The 16,581-nt window shown below is 35.8% G+C and overlaps 1 protein-coding gene across 2 annotated transcripts; it reads left to right on the top strand.

Moving 5' to 3' along the window:
* The first annotated feature begins 5,625 nt into the window (after nucleotides 1-5,625).
* Nucleotides 5,626-16,315, top strand: LOC141617983 (ABC transporter B family member 28). Of its 2 annotated transcripts, none has more exons than XM_074435110.1 (17): nucleotides 5,626-6,128; nucleotides 7,531-7,718; nucleotides 8,818-8,841; nucleotides 9,750-9,851; nucleotides 10,190-10,280; nucleotides 10,818-10,918; nucleotides 11,089-11,139; nucleotides 11,423-11,551; nucleotides 12,588-12,650; nucleotides 12,782-13,061; nucleotides 13,843-13,991; nucleotides 14,089-14,178; nucleotides 14,747-14,881; nucleotides 14,967-15,023; nucleotides 15,115-15,171; nucleotides 15,663-15,971; nucleotides 16,059-16,315. In XM_074435110.1, the coding sequence occupies exons 1-16, from the start codon at nucleotides 5,732-5,734 to the stop codon at nucleotides 15,897-15,899; spliced, it is 2,151 nt and encodes a 716-aa protein (XP_074291211.1). In that variant the 5' UTR covers nucleotides 5,626-5,731; the 3' UTR covers nucleotides 15,900-15,971; nucleotides 16,059-16,315. The 2 variants fall into 2 exon arrangements, with proteins under 2 accessions (XP_074291211.1, XP_074291212.1); XM_074435111.1 differs by lacking the exon at nucleotides 5,626-6,128 and adding an exon at nucleotides 6,324-6,335.
* The last annotated feature ends 266 nt before the right edge of the window (nucleotides 16,316-16,581 follow it).

Here is a 16,581-nt window from a genome sequence, read left to right as displayed (position 1 = left end):
TAGAAGACGAATTTCAATTTGGGGCACTTTTAAGACGGAGTTTTAAGGCCACTTTTAAGGTGAAAATCATCAAAACTCATCCTTCAACATGATATATATAATGTATAGCACTCAATTCCATCATCTAATCAATGTAAAACAACCAAAATAAATTTTTGATTTCGTAACCCTAGAAATTTCGGCCCCCAAATTTCGTGATTTCTAATCTATTTTACAGCAATTAATCACCAACAATCAAGAAAAGAAGGCATGTGAATCATATTACAACAATTAAAAGCAATAATCTATCCACATGAATCGAAAATTTCAGATTACACCTTCATTCCAACAAATTTAAAGCAATAAAAGCATGTAAATAGAGGAAAGATCATACCTTGATTAAATAGGCAAGTAAAAGAACAAAACTAACAAGTAATTAACCCAAACTAGTCACCACAACCACAAGAGATGAGGAAGCTTTTGAGAGGAATATAGGATTAGGGTTCTAAGGAAGAATAGGGGTTTTAAGAAACCCGTAAGTGGCTCTGTACTGTAGCCTACTCGATCGAGTGTCTATGGTACTCGATCGAGTACCACCCTACTCGATCGAGTAGGAGCTATTTCGTCGAGTATCTGCAGAAATTTTTTTCCACATCCCGACGTCATAGCTTCCTAACTAGATCGAGTGAGGTCTACTCGGTCTAGTACGCACTCGCACTCGGTCAAGTATAGTTAAGTACTCGGTCAGAAATACGAGATAAATCGAAGATTCCTGCAAAAACAATACCGCATGTCGATTCCAAACTGAGTTCGGAATTCGCCACTAGTCATCACACTTACTCACGCATTACCATTATTACTCAAGCTTACCATATCGTCTCAACAATTAAGGCTTATGCCATACTATGCTACAACAAATTACCCAACTCGGTTTACACTCGCTTACCGAGTCATTCATAAGCATAATCACGTTATCATACCTTACTTAAACTTATCTTACCGCATTACTACCAAACTCGTGTTCACATCAACATGAAACATATAATTAACATTAATTCGTTCTTTCACATGTCATAAAAATATAATGTATACTCTACATAACAAATTAAACTATCATATTCCAAATCCAATCATAAGCAAATCATCTTACATAAATCGTTTGTCACGCAGCGGAAAAATTTCAACCAATAAACAAGGCTTATATGCATTACTATATGCTATGTTTCATATTATAACTCAACAATTCTATAACTATACCGTTATCCTGAAGCAAATACCAACACGATTACTATTCATACTATAGTATACACTTCCACATTTTTACCACTCTATCATCTATACCCTTGCCACGTTCCTCATAATCATCGTATAAGCCCACTAATCATGCCAATACTTCACTAAGCACCCTCCAAATGCAACTAACCCATCTTTACGTTAGCAAAGATTCAACCTCAAATAATTCCGACATAACTAACATATACATCACATATATACACACGGACTCCACATTCCCATACCCTGTGACTGGCTTAAGTACTATGAGGCCAAGATTTTGAAATGAGGGCGCCTACTCACCCAAAATCTAGCATCAGTTGGGGCTCCCATTATACATACACCAGGTTCATTTTATTAGACTCGCTAAGTTCATTAAGTTCATTTGTTACAGGTTCCAAAATCGTCGCTCTGATACCACTTTGTAACACCCCCATATCCAGAGGAGCCTTAACTAGGCCTTCCTTAGCATATAAGGGCATTACCATCTCAGTTGCCCGAGGACAGTAATAATCAAATGTCGATAAAAGAACCATTATGTTATATTACAAGTGATTTAAAACCAACTGATGAAATAAACGATACAACCCAAAAACTACTCGCTATAACTATCAAATCTCGTGAAGACTCATCCCCGCCGGACTCCACTATCAACGATATCAACACTGCTAAGACAATTTGCTCACCATAAGGGATCACGGCGGACACATAAAACAACAAGACAACCACACAAGGTCAAGATCGAGATAAGATACAACAATGCCAACAACACCTAACAATACAACACAACACAATCAATCACACACAAGCACACCCACACCGATCAATCTCCGATCATGCCGACCGTCCACTAGACCAGCCACCGCTGGGGGGACCGCACCGTACCCACCAAATCCCCGCTCATCATACCGAGCGATAACCCTGTCCCATTAATGTGCACATCCCTTTCCGTGGCGGGTTCCACGAAGGGCGAAACTAGGGCGTGAAGCCACTCCCGCAAGTGACTCCACTCGGAGAACGCATCTCGAGAACCGAGACAAACAATCAAAGAATCACAATACAACATCAACAACCGTCTGAACCAATCAACAACGACACAACAATCGACACACACTAGACTATCTACAGAAACTGAGTAGGCGAACCTACCTTTAAGCAACTGCAACCAATCCATGCCAACATATGACATATCCAGCAATCAAGCAAAGCCTATAACCACAACACAACCATCTATTACTATCAAGCAAACCCTAACTGCAAAGACAAGGATATGGATGATGAAGACGACATACCTATGAGGAGAAACCCGGCAAAAGACCGCTACCCGACTCAAGCTATGCTCTCCTAAGGCACAAGGACCTTCAAAAGGCTTCCATGGAGGTTTTATGGTGAACGGAAGGGAAATGGGTGACTAGAGGATAGAAGGAATGAGGCGGAAATGATTTGCGGATTTAACAAAACGCGATTAAAAACCCTCGCTGAAAACCCGATACTCGATCGAGTACCACACATACTCGATCGAGTGACCACGCTACTCGATCGAGTAGCCTCTACTCTATCGAGTACCACCCATAACTCGTAACCCAAGATGGCTTTGGCACGCACTTCTAAGAACTATTCCCGCTCCCAAGGTCAGTCAATGCTGGTCAAAGGGTCCCTAAAAGGGCGGGTATTACACTGGGAGTAGGCTTAGGATGGGTGACCTCATGGGAAGGTTCCCGGGATGCGCGTGAGTGAGGACAAAATGCGCTATAAAGGACTCGTGTACACAGCCTGGTGAGCTATCATAAGTAACCGCTCCCGACCCGGTTTGAGCCGGGGTGTTACAATTTTTATATAAGATGTTGTACATTCAAACTACTACAAGTTTATAACTAAAATTTGAAACTCATTTATATCTATTATCTATTTATGCATACCCGTGCAACTTTACACGGATTCTACGCTGGTTTTATATAGTATATTAAAATCGAAACAATGCACAACTTTAAATCTAACTTCTTCATATAGCAATATGTAAAATAATAATTCAAAAAAAAAACCACGTAATCTCTATTATAGAAGTGACTATTATTGGTCAAAATTAATATCGTTAAACGAAAGTGAAATGAGTAACATAAATAAGATTCAACAAAGTAAACTAGGTTTAACTTTTTTAAGTAAGAAGTAGACCTCATAAACAGGTAGTGGCGTGTCGGGTTCGTGTTTGTGTCACATATAAATGGTTCATCTAGTCCTTAACCCTAATCCAACCCATTTATTTAAACAAAGAACCCTAACCCAACCCATTTAACTTTCTTATAACTCACCTTGACTTGTTTAACCCATTTATTTTTTAAATAGCTCAATTTATCTTACTCAAGTGCTGAACCTAGCTAACACATTTAACCTGAATGACTTGTTTAACAAAAATGACCAGGTTAACCCAAATGACATGTTCAAACCCTTTCACGTCGAAGATAACTTAATCAAAGTGTGAAAAACAAAACTAATACTTCCCTTGTTTTATTGTGATGCGTTAGTCTAATAAAAATGTAGGATTTTGACATATCGTTTGGATATTTCATTAACTTGGTCTAGCTCTCTATATAAATAAGGTCATATGGGTTAATTGAGTTAACATATCAACCCAACTTGATTTCAACCATTTAGATTAAATGAGTGATTTGTGTCGTGTTTGTGTCGTACGACTCCAACTCTTATTCGATCCATTTAAATTTTATGTCGATTTCGTATTGACTCATATAAATAGGCTAAAATATAAACTCCTCAGTTCGTATCATGTTTGACTCATATAAATAGGCTAAAATATAAACTCCTCGGTTCGTATCATGTTTTTCAATCAAGTAATTGTTTGCCTGTTATAGTAATAAGCAACTTATCACAATTCAAGAAGGCATTCTTTTCATGGAGTAAGGCATTGTTCTTTCTGGCTTATTTTCACCACTTGATTCAAATCACTTTCTATGCCTCTATTAAGTTTAGTTCACTCGATTGAGTTCAAATTCTATTCGATTCGATTGATTCGATTCACTCGGCTCCATTCAATTCAAATTCTCACTCACTTTTGTTCAGCTCCACTAAATTTAGCCAATTTCAATTTTGCGAATCTTAAACTCAATAGTTTTTATTAATATTAATATTATTTTTTATTTTTTTATTTATTATTATTATTATTATTATTATTATTATTTTTTAATAAACCGAAACTTGTATTATTATTATTATTATTATTGATATTATTTTTTAATAATAATAATTATTATTATTTATTATAATCATCATCATTAGTAATTTATTATTAATTAATCATCCTCATTATTGCTATTATTATGAATATTATGGTTATTAAAATAAATAATATTCATATTAATATAATTAATACTATTACTATTATTATTATTAATATGAATATGAATATTAATTAATAATAATATTATTAATAACATTGTTAATTTTAATATTAATATTATTAATACCTTTTTCATATACGAACTTTACTCGTTCACATACACTTTTTCATAACGTTCTATTTTGTACCCTTTTCACCTAAAACTGAACCAAGTGAACTCTTAAATCAATATTTTTCCCTAAAACTTAATTTAATTGTTCAAATGACTTAAAACTTACAAGATGGATTCTAATTTATCAAACAATAAATTAATTTACTTGTTATCAATTATTAACATTATTTGCTGATTTTTAATTAATCAACCAAATTTTATTTATTTGTTAAAGATGAAATTAGGAACTGTCGATTTTTATTTATCTAATTAATTAAATTAGGATTGTTGGTGCTTCGTGATGACTACTTAATCAGTCAAATTAGGATGATAAACGGCTAGACTTTGAATATCAATCTAGCAAATCGGTGCTCCATTATTTCACCTAATTAGATTGATGGTGAACCGTGGTTTATAGTGACTACCTAGTTAATCATTCAAATAATAATTATTAATAATAATAATAATAATAATAATAATAATAATAATAATAATAATAATAATAATAATAATAATAATCTTCTTCTTCTTCTAATAATAATAATAATAATAATAATTATTATTATTATATTTAGTATTAATATTAATATTAATATTAATATTAATATTAATATTAATATTAATATTAATATTATTTCAGTTGAATTCAGCTTCAATCAGCTTAGTTCAAGATGCAAATTTCTATTTAGTTTAGTTTAGTTCAAATTTCAAATTCTACCAAACTTTTAGCTCTATTCATTCAATTCAATTCGCTCACTCATTCAATTGATTCGTTTCAATTGATTCATTCCATTCAATTCAAATTTCTAAAAAGCGAAAAGAACCGGACCTAAATCTTACTTAAGAGTTAAGACGAGTACTCTATCCGTCTTAAACGAGAATTTGTACTGTTCGTGAGAATACCCGTAACAGGGAAATTAACAAAAAAACCAGGCCTTACCCACCAAACTTCCACCAAAACACGAAAGCTCCCAACAATGGCGTCTCTAACTCTAACCCTCACACACTCTCTTTCCTCCACGTCATCACCATTCACCTCCATTTCCCGCCATTCATGTTACTCCCGCCCAATTCCTCTCTCCTCTCCAAACCTCCGCCGTAACCTCGCCATCCGAACCACCGCGCGCCCGATTCTCGTTCCAAGAACGTCGGCTTCCGCTTACGTGTCGGGTCCGGCATCTGATTACGCGGCATCCGACCCTGAACCGGACCCGAAGCTCGAGGAGTTTCAAAGCGAGAGCGGTGAGGAGGAAAATGCGATAAGTTGGGGGTTAATGTGTAGTTTGTTGCTTGAGCATAAATGGAGGATTGGTTTATGTGTTGGAGCTCTTTTTGGTGGTACTATTTGTACTCTTAGTATGCCTCTCTTTTCAGGTATACTTCGATTTTCGTTACTGTGTCGAGAATTGCATCGAATGACTGTTATTCAATTGTATGCCTTTCTTTTCGGATAGAGCCGGTTTCGGATATAACCTAATCTGAGCATAGAGAATTGCTTGATTGATTGACGGTTTTTTCGTAATAGAAAGGAAATTTCTAATTTAGTGAGTCATTTTACTCTCTGTATGCCTCTCTTTTCAGGTATACCTTGTGTACTTTAAAGTTTCTAATTTGGATTCAGTTGTGTTTTAGCATCGAGAATTGCATTGAATGACGGTTATGCTATTGTATGCTCGTTTTCTCAGATAGAGACAGAGAGAATTGCCTTGAATGACGGTTAATTTACAATATGAAAACGTCAAATTTAGTGAGTGATTTTAGTTTACATGATTGTGATAGAGAACTAGTACTGTAATAAAGAACTAAAGAAAAATGAGTCATTTGACTCCATTGAAATGACAGTATTAACTATTAAGTATGTTGATCTAAATATGTAGTTTTCGTTTGTGTGTAGAAGTAGTGGAGTTTGGTGATCTTAATATTAGCGATGATGGACTCACTTTTAAGTTAGTCTCCGCATAGTGCCACAACATTAGTTGTTAGTTAATGGTGTTGCTTGGTTTGCAAAAGACGGTGAGAAAGTGGAAGATCAATGTGAGATTGGTAAGTATGTCAATGAGATTGTTTCACTCTGGGAAAGAGTGGAGGATAGATATAAGAGGAAAAGGATGCCAGCACCTTTGCTTCTCTTGCTTCCTTGCATGTACAGCGGTATAAACTATAAACCGATAAACACAAACCAAAATGAAGGTGGATAATTGTTGGAACTTGGAAGGATTGTTAATTCATGTGGACATAGTTAAAGAAATCGATGATATTTAATCATTTTTGTTTATTTGATAGCCTGGTTTTAGCTTTAACATTCTTTGATATGAAAGCTAAAACATGTTAAGTGGAAACTCAAACGGATTTTAGGTTAAAGGAAACAAGGATGTATCTTCATTTGCAAGATTAGTTACTCAAGGAAAAGGCTTATGTCGTGGCTTCGTCCTAATCAAGAGTTAGGTCTAGAATTAGCCACTCGTGTGTTTGTCTTCGTGATTGTGTTATATAGGTTTTAAAGTGACTACTACTTTGCCCCTCTATGCGTGCTATGCCTCATTTCCACTGGCTTATTGGTCATTGTTTAAAAGGGCAGCCCGGTGCACGATGGCGTCCCCGCTAGGCGAGGGTCCGGGGAAGGGTCCCACCACAAAGGTGTAATAAGGGCAAGCCTTCCCTTGCCATTTTGGCAAGAGGCTGCTCCAAGGACTTGAACCCGTGACCTCACGGTCACAAAGCAACACCTTAACCGATGCGCCAAGGCTCTCCTTCTTATTGGTCATTGTTTATGCAGGTAAATTTTTTGAGGTACTTACAGGAACAAGACCTGAGCCTTTGTGGAAATTAATGAGCAAAATTGCAGTTTTGTATGCATTAGAGCCAGTTTTTACTCTGATTTTTGTCATAAACATGAGTAAAATATGGGAGAAGGTTATGTCTGTTTTAAGAGCTCAGATATTCAAGAGGATGCTCATTCAAAAGGTAATGATGGACTGTTGGTTTATATGTATTTTTGAAACTATTCTGTCTGAATATTATGTTATGTAGTAGCTATTGAAACTTTCTTGTTCCTCTTTAAACGAAGGACAACGAATTAATTCTAACGTTGCAAGCGCAAAGGAAGGATTAACAGTGTTGCATAGTAAGGTTTTTTTTAGCTTGATGCAGTTTGAATTTATAGGATTTGTTATATCTGCTGTTTCAATACACAGGAAAAAGCAATTAATGTCTTTGACATGTTTGGGTATTTGGTTTGGATGTACAGTTCAGAAGTAAACTTGCTTTGATATATAGTGCATTTGTCGAAGAACGTAGAATGAGTAATTGTATTGCCAGAACGTTGTGATTTCCTTACGCTTTAATCAAAACTGTGCTAGTCAACACAAATTAGTCGAAGCATAAGGTGCTCTCTGCGTGAGGGAAAAGGAAGTAGTGCGTTGGGGATTTACAAATTACATAAGAAGCTCTTGAGACTGCCTATTGTACCAGAAATTTTGAACTAGGTCCTATACAACATTTTTCCTCTAGCAGAGTAATTTATATTTAGGTTATCATCGATCAAAGCTGATCTTCAAGCTAGACTAGTCAAAGGGACTAGATTGCCATGATTTAGGGTAACTGCATCATTCGAAGCATGGCCTTTTCCTATAGAGAAACTCTATAAACTACCCCCTCTTATACTCTATAGGGAAATGTTGACGAAGATGATTGAATCCCTCTCAGTCCAAATGCATCTAGATGTGTTAAGAACTACATGCATTTATAAAGCCAACATGATTTTAGATGCAAATTATGTTGTAACCAAAGCTCATATTACTAGCTCAGTATGCTTTTATTTTATTTTTTATTTTTTATTTTTTATTTTTATTTTAAGTTTGTTCTACCAGAGACATTATTTTAAGTTTTATAAAGCCAACATGATTTTAGATGCAAATTATGTTGTAACCAAAGCTCATATTACTAGCTCAGTATGCTTTTATTTTACTTTTTATTTTTATTTTAAGTTTGTTCTACCCGAGACATTAATCATTCAGTATTACTAGTTCGGGATTCTGATTTTGCTTTCTTTTGCTGTCTGCAGATGGACTTTTTTGACAGATACAAGGTACTTGATCTAGTTTTCATATTCTGGACTTTCTAGTTATTTTTATTAGTTTAATTAAGTAGAGTATTTATTGAAGGACACCATATTCTGGTAAATTCATGATGACATAGGCCATTTTGGATAATTATTTAAAATTCCTCATGTTTGCAAAATCTATAAAATGTTGTTCATAGTTCGTCTATGACTCCACTCGGAGTGCTAGTAGGCTTTGGCAGTTTGATGTTTTGGATTCTTATGTTATCTATGTTTTCACACTTGTTCTGGGTGCTGTTCATCTCTATTCATACCCTTGTTATAATGCCTGTAATTTTTTTTAATAAATATATATGTTTACTTTTACCTAAAAAAGTGAAACTTGGAGTTTGCTGAGGCTTTTCAGACTGAAGCATGTTGAAGATTATAATATTAAGATTGCTTTGGTTTTTGAATACTAAAATTGTCAAAACATGGTGGCATTCGTGGTTAGGGGTTCAGTTGGCTCATACTCAAATTACATCATCCCGTATGGTAACGAAGTTTGTTTAAAACTAAGACGTCAGAGTGCTTTATATTTGAAATATTGAATTTAGTAGCATACAATGAACTTATATCCATTCCGTAAACCGAAGCAATCACATAACCTTGCAACAGTGTTTTGAAAAGCACATTTTATAGTTGACTTTTTTTTCCCTTTTTTTGTAAGCCACATTTCATAGTGATTAGTGAATTTGATTTGGTGAATTTTCATGCACTTCTTAATAGAAAGTAAAAGCCTTACTTCTAGAATTAGCTTCATTTGGGTTGTTATACTAATTTTTTTTTTTCTTTTTTATTCCTTTTTTTTCTTTTTGACTGCTGCACAAAGTTCTGTTTTTTGATCAGAATGTTATTTTCTGTTTGATACACCATTTCTGGTTTCCTAACTTTAGGTTGGTGAGCTGACTGGATTATTGACCTCTGATTTGGGTTCTGTTCAAGGCATTGTCAGTGACAATGTATCAAGGGACAGGGGATTCAGAGCAGTCTCAGAGGCAAGTTACTCTTTATTAAATAGGATCCAATTTTATGGCTTTATGCTTAAGGTGTAACTTATAGCTGGTTTCATTAATTGAGGTGGTACATGACCTGTTCCCTGTTTCCCCATGCTGGTCATAGGATAGCAACATCTCAAAAAAAGGAAAATTATTAACGATAGATGTAATGAAATAGATTCCTTGTAATAATTGAGTGGACAAGTTGTAATTAATCGTCGGTTTTCACAGATCTTTGTGGAACTTTTACTTGGAATATGTGCTTCTTTCTGTATTGCTTTCAGTCCCTATCTATTTTTAATACTTACTTAAGGATATTATATAATCATTCTGCTCAGGTTGTTGGTACTGTATGCATCCTGTTTGTTCTTTCACCGCAACTGGCACCAGTTCTGGGTTTACTGATGCTTGCTGTCTCTGTCTCAGTCGGTAATTTTTCTTTTTATGAATCATTGTATTTCTTTTCCATATACAAATGTGACTCTCCCAATCCTGTGTGAGAATTGTGAAGCAACTTTTCGAAAGTGACAAGGATTTATTGAGCTGTGTTAATTCTTCATCCTGTACTATTCTATCTTCTTTAAATGACAATAACTTTTATCACTGTTATAAGAGCATGAATACTGATTAGTACATAGCATTACATCATAAAATGTGAGGCATCATTATTTTTTTCTCTGTCGTTCGCCTCTTGTAGTAAAGCTGATCTTTGAACCTTCAATTTTTCCCCATTTTGTAACAGACGACGACTAACTGAATCCCTTTTTTCCTCACATGGCTTGATGTGTGCACCCACTTATGTATCTCGTTTGTTTTAACCATCGTAGTTTAGTGTTCTGGTCATATCGTACAACCTGAATTGCTAGTCATTCACTTGCATCTTAAAACATTTTTTTAATTCATTGACAGGCTTATAAATTGTGAGATCCTGATCTGTTTCTATCTGTTATCTCACTTTTATAATAGCCGTATACAAGCGATCTACAATGCCAATCTTTAAAGCTCATGGGTTGGCACAGTCGTCAATGTCCGACAGCGTATCTGAAACAGTATCTGCAATCCGCACGGTGAGAACTCAACAATATTTGTACATCAAATACTTTTTACAATCTTATTTATATTGCCAATCGTCACCTAGGTCTTTGATTTTGAAAGTGTACGCACTATTTTGCCTATGGGGTGACAGGCACCACCCAACTTTGTTGTACTAATTACATTCTCTTATATAATACCTTAGGTGAGATCCTTCGGCGGTGAAAAGCGTCAATTGTCAGCTTTCGCCAGCCAGGTAAGCTGGTTTGTCATATTTAAGATGATTGCATATATCCGACGAAACTAAATGAATGAATGACAAAGTTGCAAACTCTGACTGTAAAGTGAAGTATATTGAGCCAAATCAAATGCTGTAATCTGTATCCAGTTACTCTAGTTTCTCTACAGCAGTAGGGTAGTCGTTAAGCTTTCCCGTAAGCATAAGGCAGTAGCCCCTTTGCATTTGCTTGTAGGACTCAAAAACAACTTTTTGTTTCTGTAGGATGTTTAGTTGAGACACTTATTGTTTGAAATGCCAGATTCTTTCATATCAAGGTAGTGGCATTAAGCTGGGAACATACAAATCGATCAACGAATCATTGACACGTGTTGCTGTTTATGTGTCGTTATTGACATTGTATTGCCTTGGAGGGAGCAAAGTTAAAGCGGTGAGGGTTCATCAACACTCAGCATTCCTATTAATATGATTTGATTCTCAGTTTTACATGTGCATGTATGTTAATCTAAATATTTTTATACAGTGGTTTCTCTCTTTCTTTTCAGATAGTGCTTAAACTCTTTCAATTTGTACCTCCATCCCAAGTGATTGTCCTCATGCTCCATTTGAATTTGCCACTCGGCCGATGTCATCTTTGAGCATTAGTTTCTCCAAATATAGTATAGATAAACAGAGTACGAAGTAAAATTTGTCATGTTTGATTTAGGAAAACTATTCTCATATTATAGTTTTCAAAAAATAGTAACTATTGTTACCTCTAAAATAATAATAATCAAGAGTCAACATCGCCTAACCTCCAACTTTACCTCAGGACATTATAAATGGTATAGAGAGAGTAACTTCGACTTGTGTTACTCATTCGTGATTTGTAACCCATCATTTGTGTCATTTCGTAATGGGTGAAGGTCTTATTTGGCATTTGATTCAGGACAGCGAGTCAATTATGTCCCTCTTGAGTCGCACCGTAATTTTCTTCTTGCTTGGTGTGGGCAGGAGTAGCAAATTCATTTTGGGGGGAGTAAATTGGGGTGCTCAGCTGGTCAGCTGTCAAGACCTTTGTAAACAACAAACCATTAGAGTTATTGTTGATAAGATAAATCATCAAAAACAAAGACAAAAAAAGGTAAAAATTAGATTCACCCTATAGAGGTAGTTCTAAACTTCTAACAAAGAGGAATTGTTTGAAACTATGATGACTAAGAGTAATATTTTTAAATAAGCAAGTGCGTTATATCTATTGAAGGAATTTATGATAAAAACAGGTAGGAAACGTCTTTTGGAAATAACCACAATACTAGTGAATGACAAGACCATATGCATATTTGTTTCCAGCGTTCTTATTTCCTGGCACTTGTATTTTTTGAGAATGTAGTGTATCTTGGCATAATGAAGTACATGTAGAAGTGGCTTTTCCTCTCTTTCTTTCCGATAAATTTTTCTAACTTGCTGTTAAATGAAATGTGCAGGGTGAACTCGCTGTTGGAACCGTGGTTTCTTTTATAGGATACACCTTTACCCTCACTTTTGCTGTGAGTTCCATTATTGAGTACTAACAAGTTGTTACTATTTCCCTCGAAAAAAAAAACAAGTTGTTGCTATTACTTTAGCACTTTCATTAAATAATCTCCCATGAGCCAATCATCATATTTATGATATGCAGGTTCAAGGCTTGGTATATACAATTGGAGATCTTCGTGGTGCTTTTGCTGCTATTGAGAGGATAAATTCTATACTATCTGGTTCAGAAATCGATGAAGCTCTTGCCTATGGTTTACGAAAACAGATTCGACCAAAGGACGCGGAAGATGAAAAATTTAAATTATTTACTGTCAATGGATTTGACGAGCACCATCGATTTAATAACCTGCATTACATGTCAAACTTGGGGTCATCAAGTGACGTGTCGAGCCTAGCTTGGTCTGGTGACATTTGCATTGAAGGTAAGTCTACATCTCCGTTTCAATTGTCGCATGCTGTGTTTTTTTTTTTTGGAGAATGAAGATGGTGATTTGATTTTTATTTTAAGGTAATTAGTTTGAGTTTAGCACTGTGTTCAACAGGATAAGTGTGAGAGCTAGATTAAGATGACTGGTTGTGGGCATTCCTTTTTCTAGCCCGTGTTTGTGTAAGTGACACACCCGGACGTCTCATTAATAATGGGCTTGAATACTGTAAGAAGAAGCAACATGGTCTTTGTTACAGTCATGTAGAGTACTGGTTACTAAACAACATTTTTCTAAACTCGACAGTGGCTCTCAGTTTTCTCTCGTGAAGAATCATTGAAAACCTTTTGTAGTTAAGTTCTTTTGGCAGTCAGCCTTTTGTCATACTAATGATTAGGATAAGACTTTCACTGTTTAGATATAAGACTTTGTCAGTCTTTTTACTTTTCTTTGAAAAAATTTATTTCCATTCCCAATAGATTCACTAGTTTTTGAGATGGAGCATGATGGAATAAGGAAAATGACTCGCTAGATGTTTGTGCATCCTTTATTATGAAATATAGGGAAATAACCTCTCTATTTTTTCAATTATACCTAAGGGAATGTTGTGCACATCAGAGTTCAGACCCCCTTATCTCCAATAGGTGGGAGCCCATAGATACTAGGATAATGTCATCGTCGTCATCGTATGTTTATGAAAAAAGCTCGTAAGTTGTTTCTACTATGGATGTCATTTAGTACATTTGAATATTTGATAATGTTGTATCTCTCTCTGCAGATGTGCACTTTTGTTATCCTTTGAGGCCAGATGTCGAAGTCCTTAAAGGTCTTAACCTTACATTAAACAGTGGAACTATAACTGCACTTGTGGGCTCAAGTGGTGCAGGAAAAAGTACTATTGTCCAGTTGTTGGCACGATTTTACGAGGTACTGTGTTTTTCACTTTGTCAATATATTCTCCTTCATTTAAACTGGAAGTCATCGTATGAACCATGACGTAACCAATTCACAAAATATTGTACAGCCAACTACTGGTCGTATAACTGTTGCTGGAGAAGATGTTAGGACATTTGATAAAACTGAATGGGCACAAGCTGTCTCCATAGTGAATCAGGTGTGAGTTATAACCTTTTTTTATCGGTGTTAACTGTTAAGGGATCCGTAAGGGCTTTTTGATGTTGACGGGTGCAGGTCATGAGTACGAGACCCAGTAGTACAACTATTTGATATCTTATGTGCTAAACTAGCTCACAGATGCTCAGAAGTCTCACAATTATCACACCCTTGATTTGTTCTCCGTTACTTTTATTGGTCTTTGTTTAGCTTTATTCCAATAAAGCAAATTGACGTGCTAATTTGTAAGTGCTTCTTATATTGCGAAGTAGCAGTCAGTTGACGATATATTCCATAAAGTCATAGACAGGAGCCTTTTAGGCACTGGGGCAATGTTGTTTGATGTTATTGCAATTTGAGTCTACGGTTAAGAATCCTACTATAGTATGATGAGAAACCTAGCAAGAATTTTGTGGTTACTCTTGCAGTCTTGCTGAAGATGAGACAATCCCTGTCATTTGTTCACTTTGATTTTGTTTGCATTAGATAAGCCGGCATTTGAATAACACCTCATTTCTGTCTTATGTTCATCCCTTTACTATAAACAAGTTAAAAAAACGGTTGTGCAGGATCCAGTGCTCTTTTCAGTGTCTGTTGCAGAAAACATTGCATATGGTCTCCCTGACAGTAATGTATCCAAGGATGACATAGTGAAAGCAGCAAAAGCTGCAAATGCGCATGACTTCATCATCTCACTGCCACAGGTTCATCTCATATGAATATACTCCGTATGAGTCAAGTCACTTATCCATGATATTCTCATGTTTGCTAATTTTCATATGTTTATAGGGCTATGACACACTAGTAGGTGAGCGTGGAGGTCTACTTAGCGGGGGACAAAGGCAGGTATACATCATACGTTACAAGTCGATGAATTTTAGTCAGAGTTCATATAAGATGGAAAGGCTAACTTGTGACTACTGACTATTTGCTGCAGAGAGTTGCTATTGCCAGGGCACTTCTGAAGAATGCGCCGGTTTTGATTCTTGATGAGGTACTTGTTACTCGTTTAATTCATAGGCTTTTTTTCTTCTTCTTTTGAAGTAAATACTAGCAACCATTTTAGCCTTTATTCAAGCCCTATTTTCCATGGCCATGACTCAGTTACTTACTACACATGTGACAACATTTCTACCCTGCCTTTTTGTTCTGCCTGTACAGCTCCACCTCCAAATTTTTAAGTACTTCAATTTCAAAAACTAATATTTTTATAATTTTAGAAAGCATTAGAGGTCAGAGATTCCTCCTAGCTTCAAATTTACAAACATATCGACTGCTCCAGCTCGCTCAGTTAGATTGTCTCTGGACCTTGAGGAAACTCTGAAAGTGAACTGATTATCTTTTATTACATAATGTTTATCTATAAATTTAGGAATTTGCCTTTTTATATGATCCCTGTTGCCCAGGAGAAAATAATTGCTGGAAATAAAGCATTCATTTCAATTTTCCCTGTAACTTATTTTCGGGAAACAATGTTTCTTTCAGGCAACAAGTGCCTTAGACACTGTTAGTGAGCGTCTGGTACAGGATGCTTTAAACCATCTCATGAATGGAAGAACGACATTGGTAATAGCTCATCGGTTAAGCACCGTACAAAATGCCCATCAAATCGCACTTTGTTCCGATGGCAGGATTACAGAACTTGGGACGCACTCTGAATTGCTGTCCCAAGATGGCCAATATGCTTCATTGGTTGGAACCCAGAGGCTTGCTTTTGAGTGACTTTTCAGTTTGCAGGATATTTCAATCACTGCTATCAATGTCTCGAAAACCTCTAAGACACTTTTGCAACAAGTGAGTGATTGTACATCGTCTTCTCGTTTTATAATCAACGGCCTTTTTGAATTTTCAATTTTTTACTGATGTGCTGTTTGTTTCAAGGAATGCTACAATGCACATATAAACAAGATTAGCAGGAAACGGAAAATCTCAGATTACACCTCAATGTACAGAAGCTCAGCAAGGGTAGGCTTCGGATGATCATCTTTGCAAGACACCGTAAGCAAAATGTAAAGCACACCTGTGTACAGAATACGAAGATTTTTTCTGTGATACTTCCTACATGATCTTGTTTTTTCTTGTACGTTGCAATAGTGAGAATAATTTGCTGTTAGTGCGTACTCTCTGATCAAACTACAGTACGATTTTTTTTTTTTTTTTTTTTTTTTTTTTTTTTTTTTTTTTTTTGCTAAGGAAAGAAAACTAGGTTAATCGAAATCAACCTATAAACATCCTCGCGGATGAAAGCGGCATGGATCTATCTGATTTACCTTCCTCAGATTCTACATATATGCTAGCTTTGGTAGTCTTTGGGTCAACAATCAAGCAGTAAACAATGCTGGAGATGGGACACGCCCGAGAAACTCTATTGTTGATGTTCTTGGTCACAAATTGGAACTCATCA

This window comes from Silene latifolia, chromosome X (genome assembly GCF_048544455.1).
Source record: "Silene latifolia isolate original U9 population chromosome X, ASM4854445v1, whole genome shotgun sequence".
Lineage (NCBI taxonomy): Eukaryota > Viridiplantae > Streptophyta > Magnoliopsida > Caryophyllales > Caryophyllaceae > Silene > Silene latifolia.
This window is presented reverse-complemented; position numbering and strand designations above follow the sequence as displayed.

Coding starts and splice junctions, on each gene's coding strand:
- LOC141617983 (XM_074435110.1), top strand. CDS start 5,732: ATGGCGTCTCTAACTCTAACCCTCACACACTCTCTTTCCTCCACGTCA. Junction 11,140..11,422: donor TGTCAGCTTTCGCCAGCCAG/GTAAGCTGGTTT, acceptor TTGAAATGCCAG/ATTCTTTCATATCAAGGTAG. Junction 14,179..14,746: donor CTGTCTCCATAGTGAATCAG/GTGTGAGTTATA, acceptor ACGGTTGTGCAG/GATCCAGTGCTCTTTTCAGT.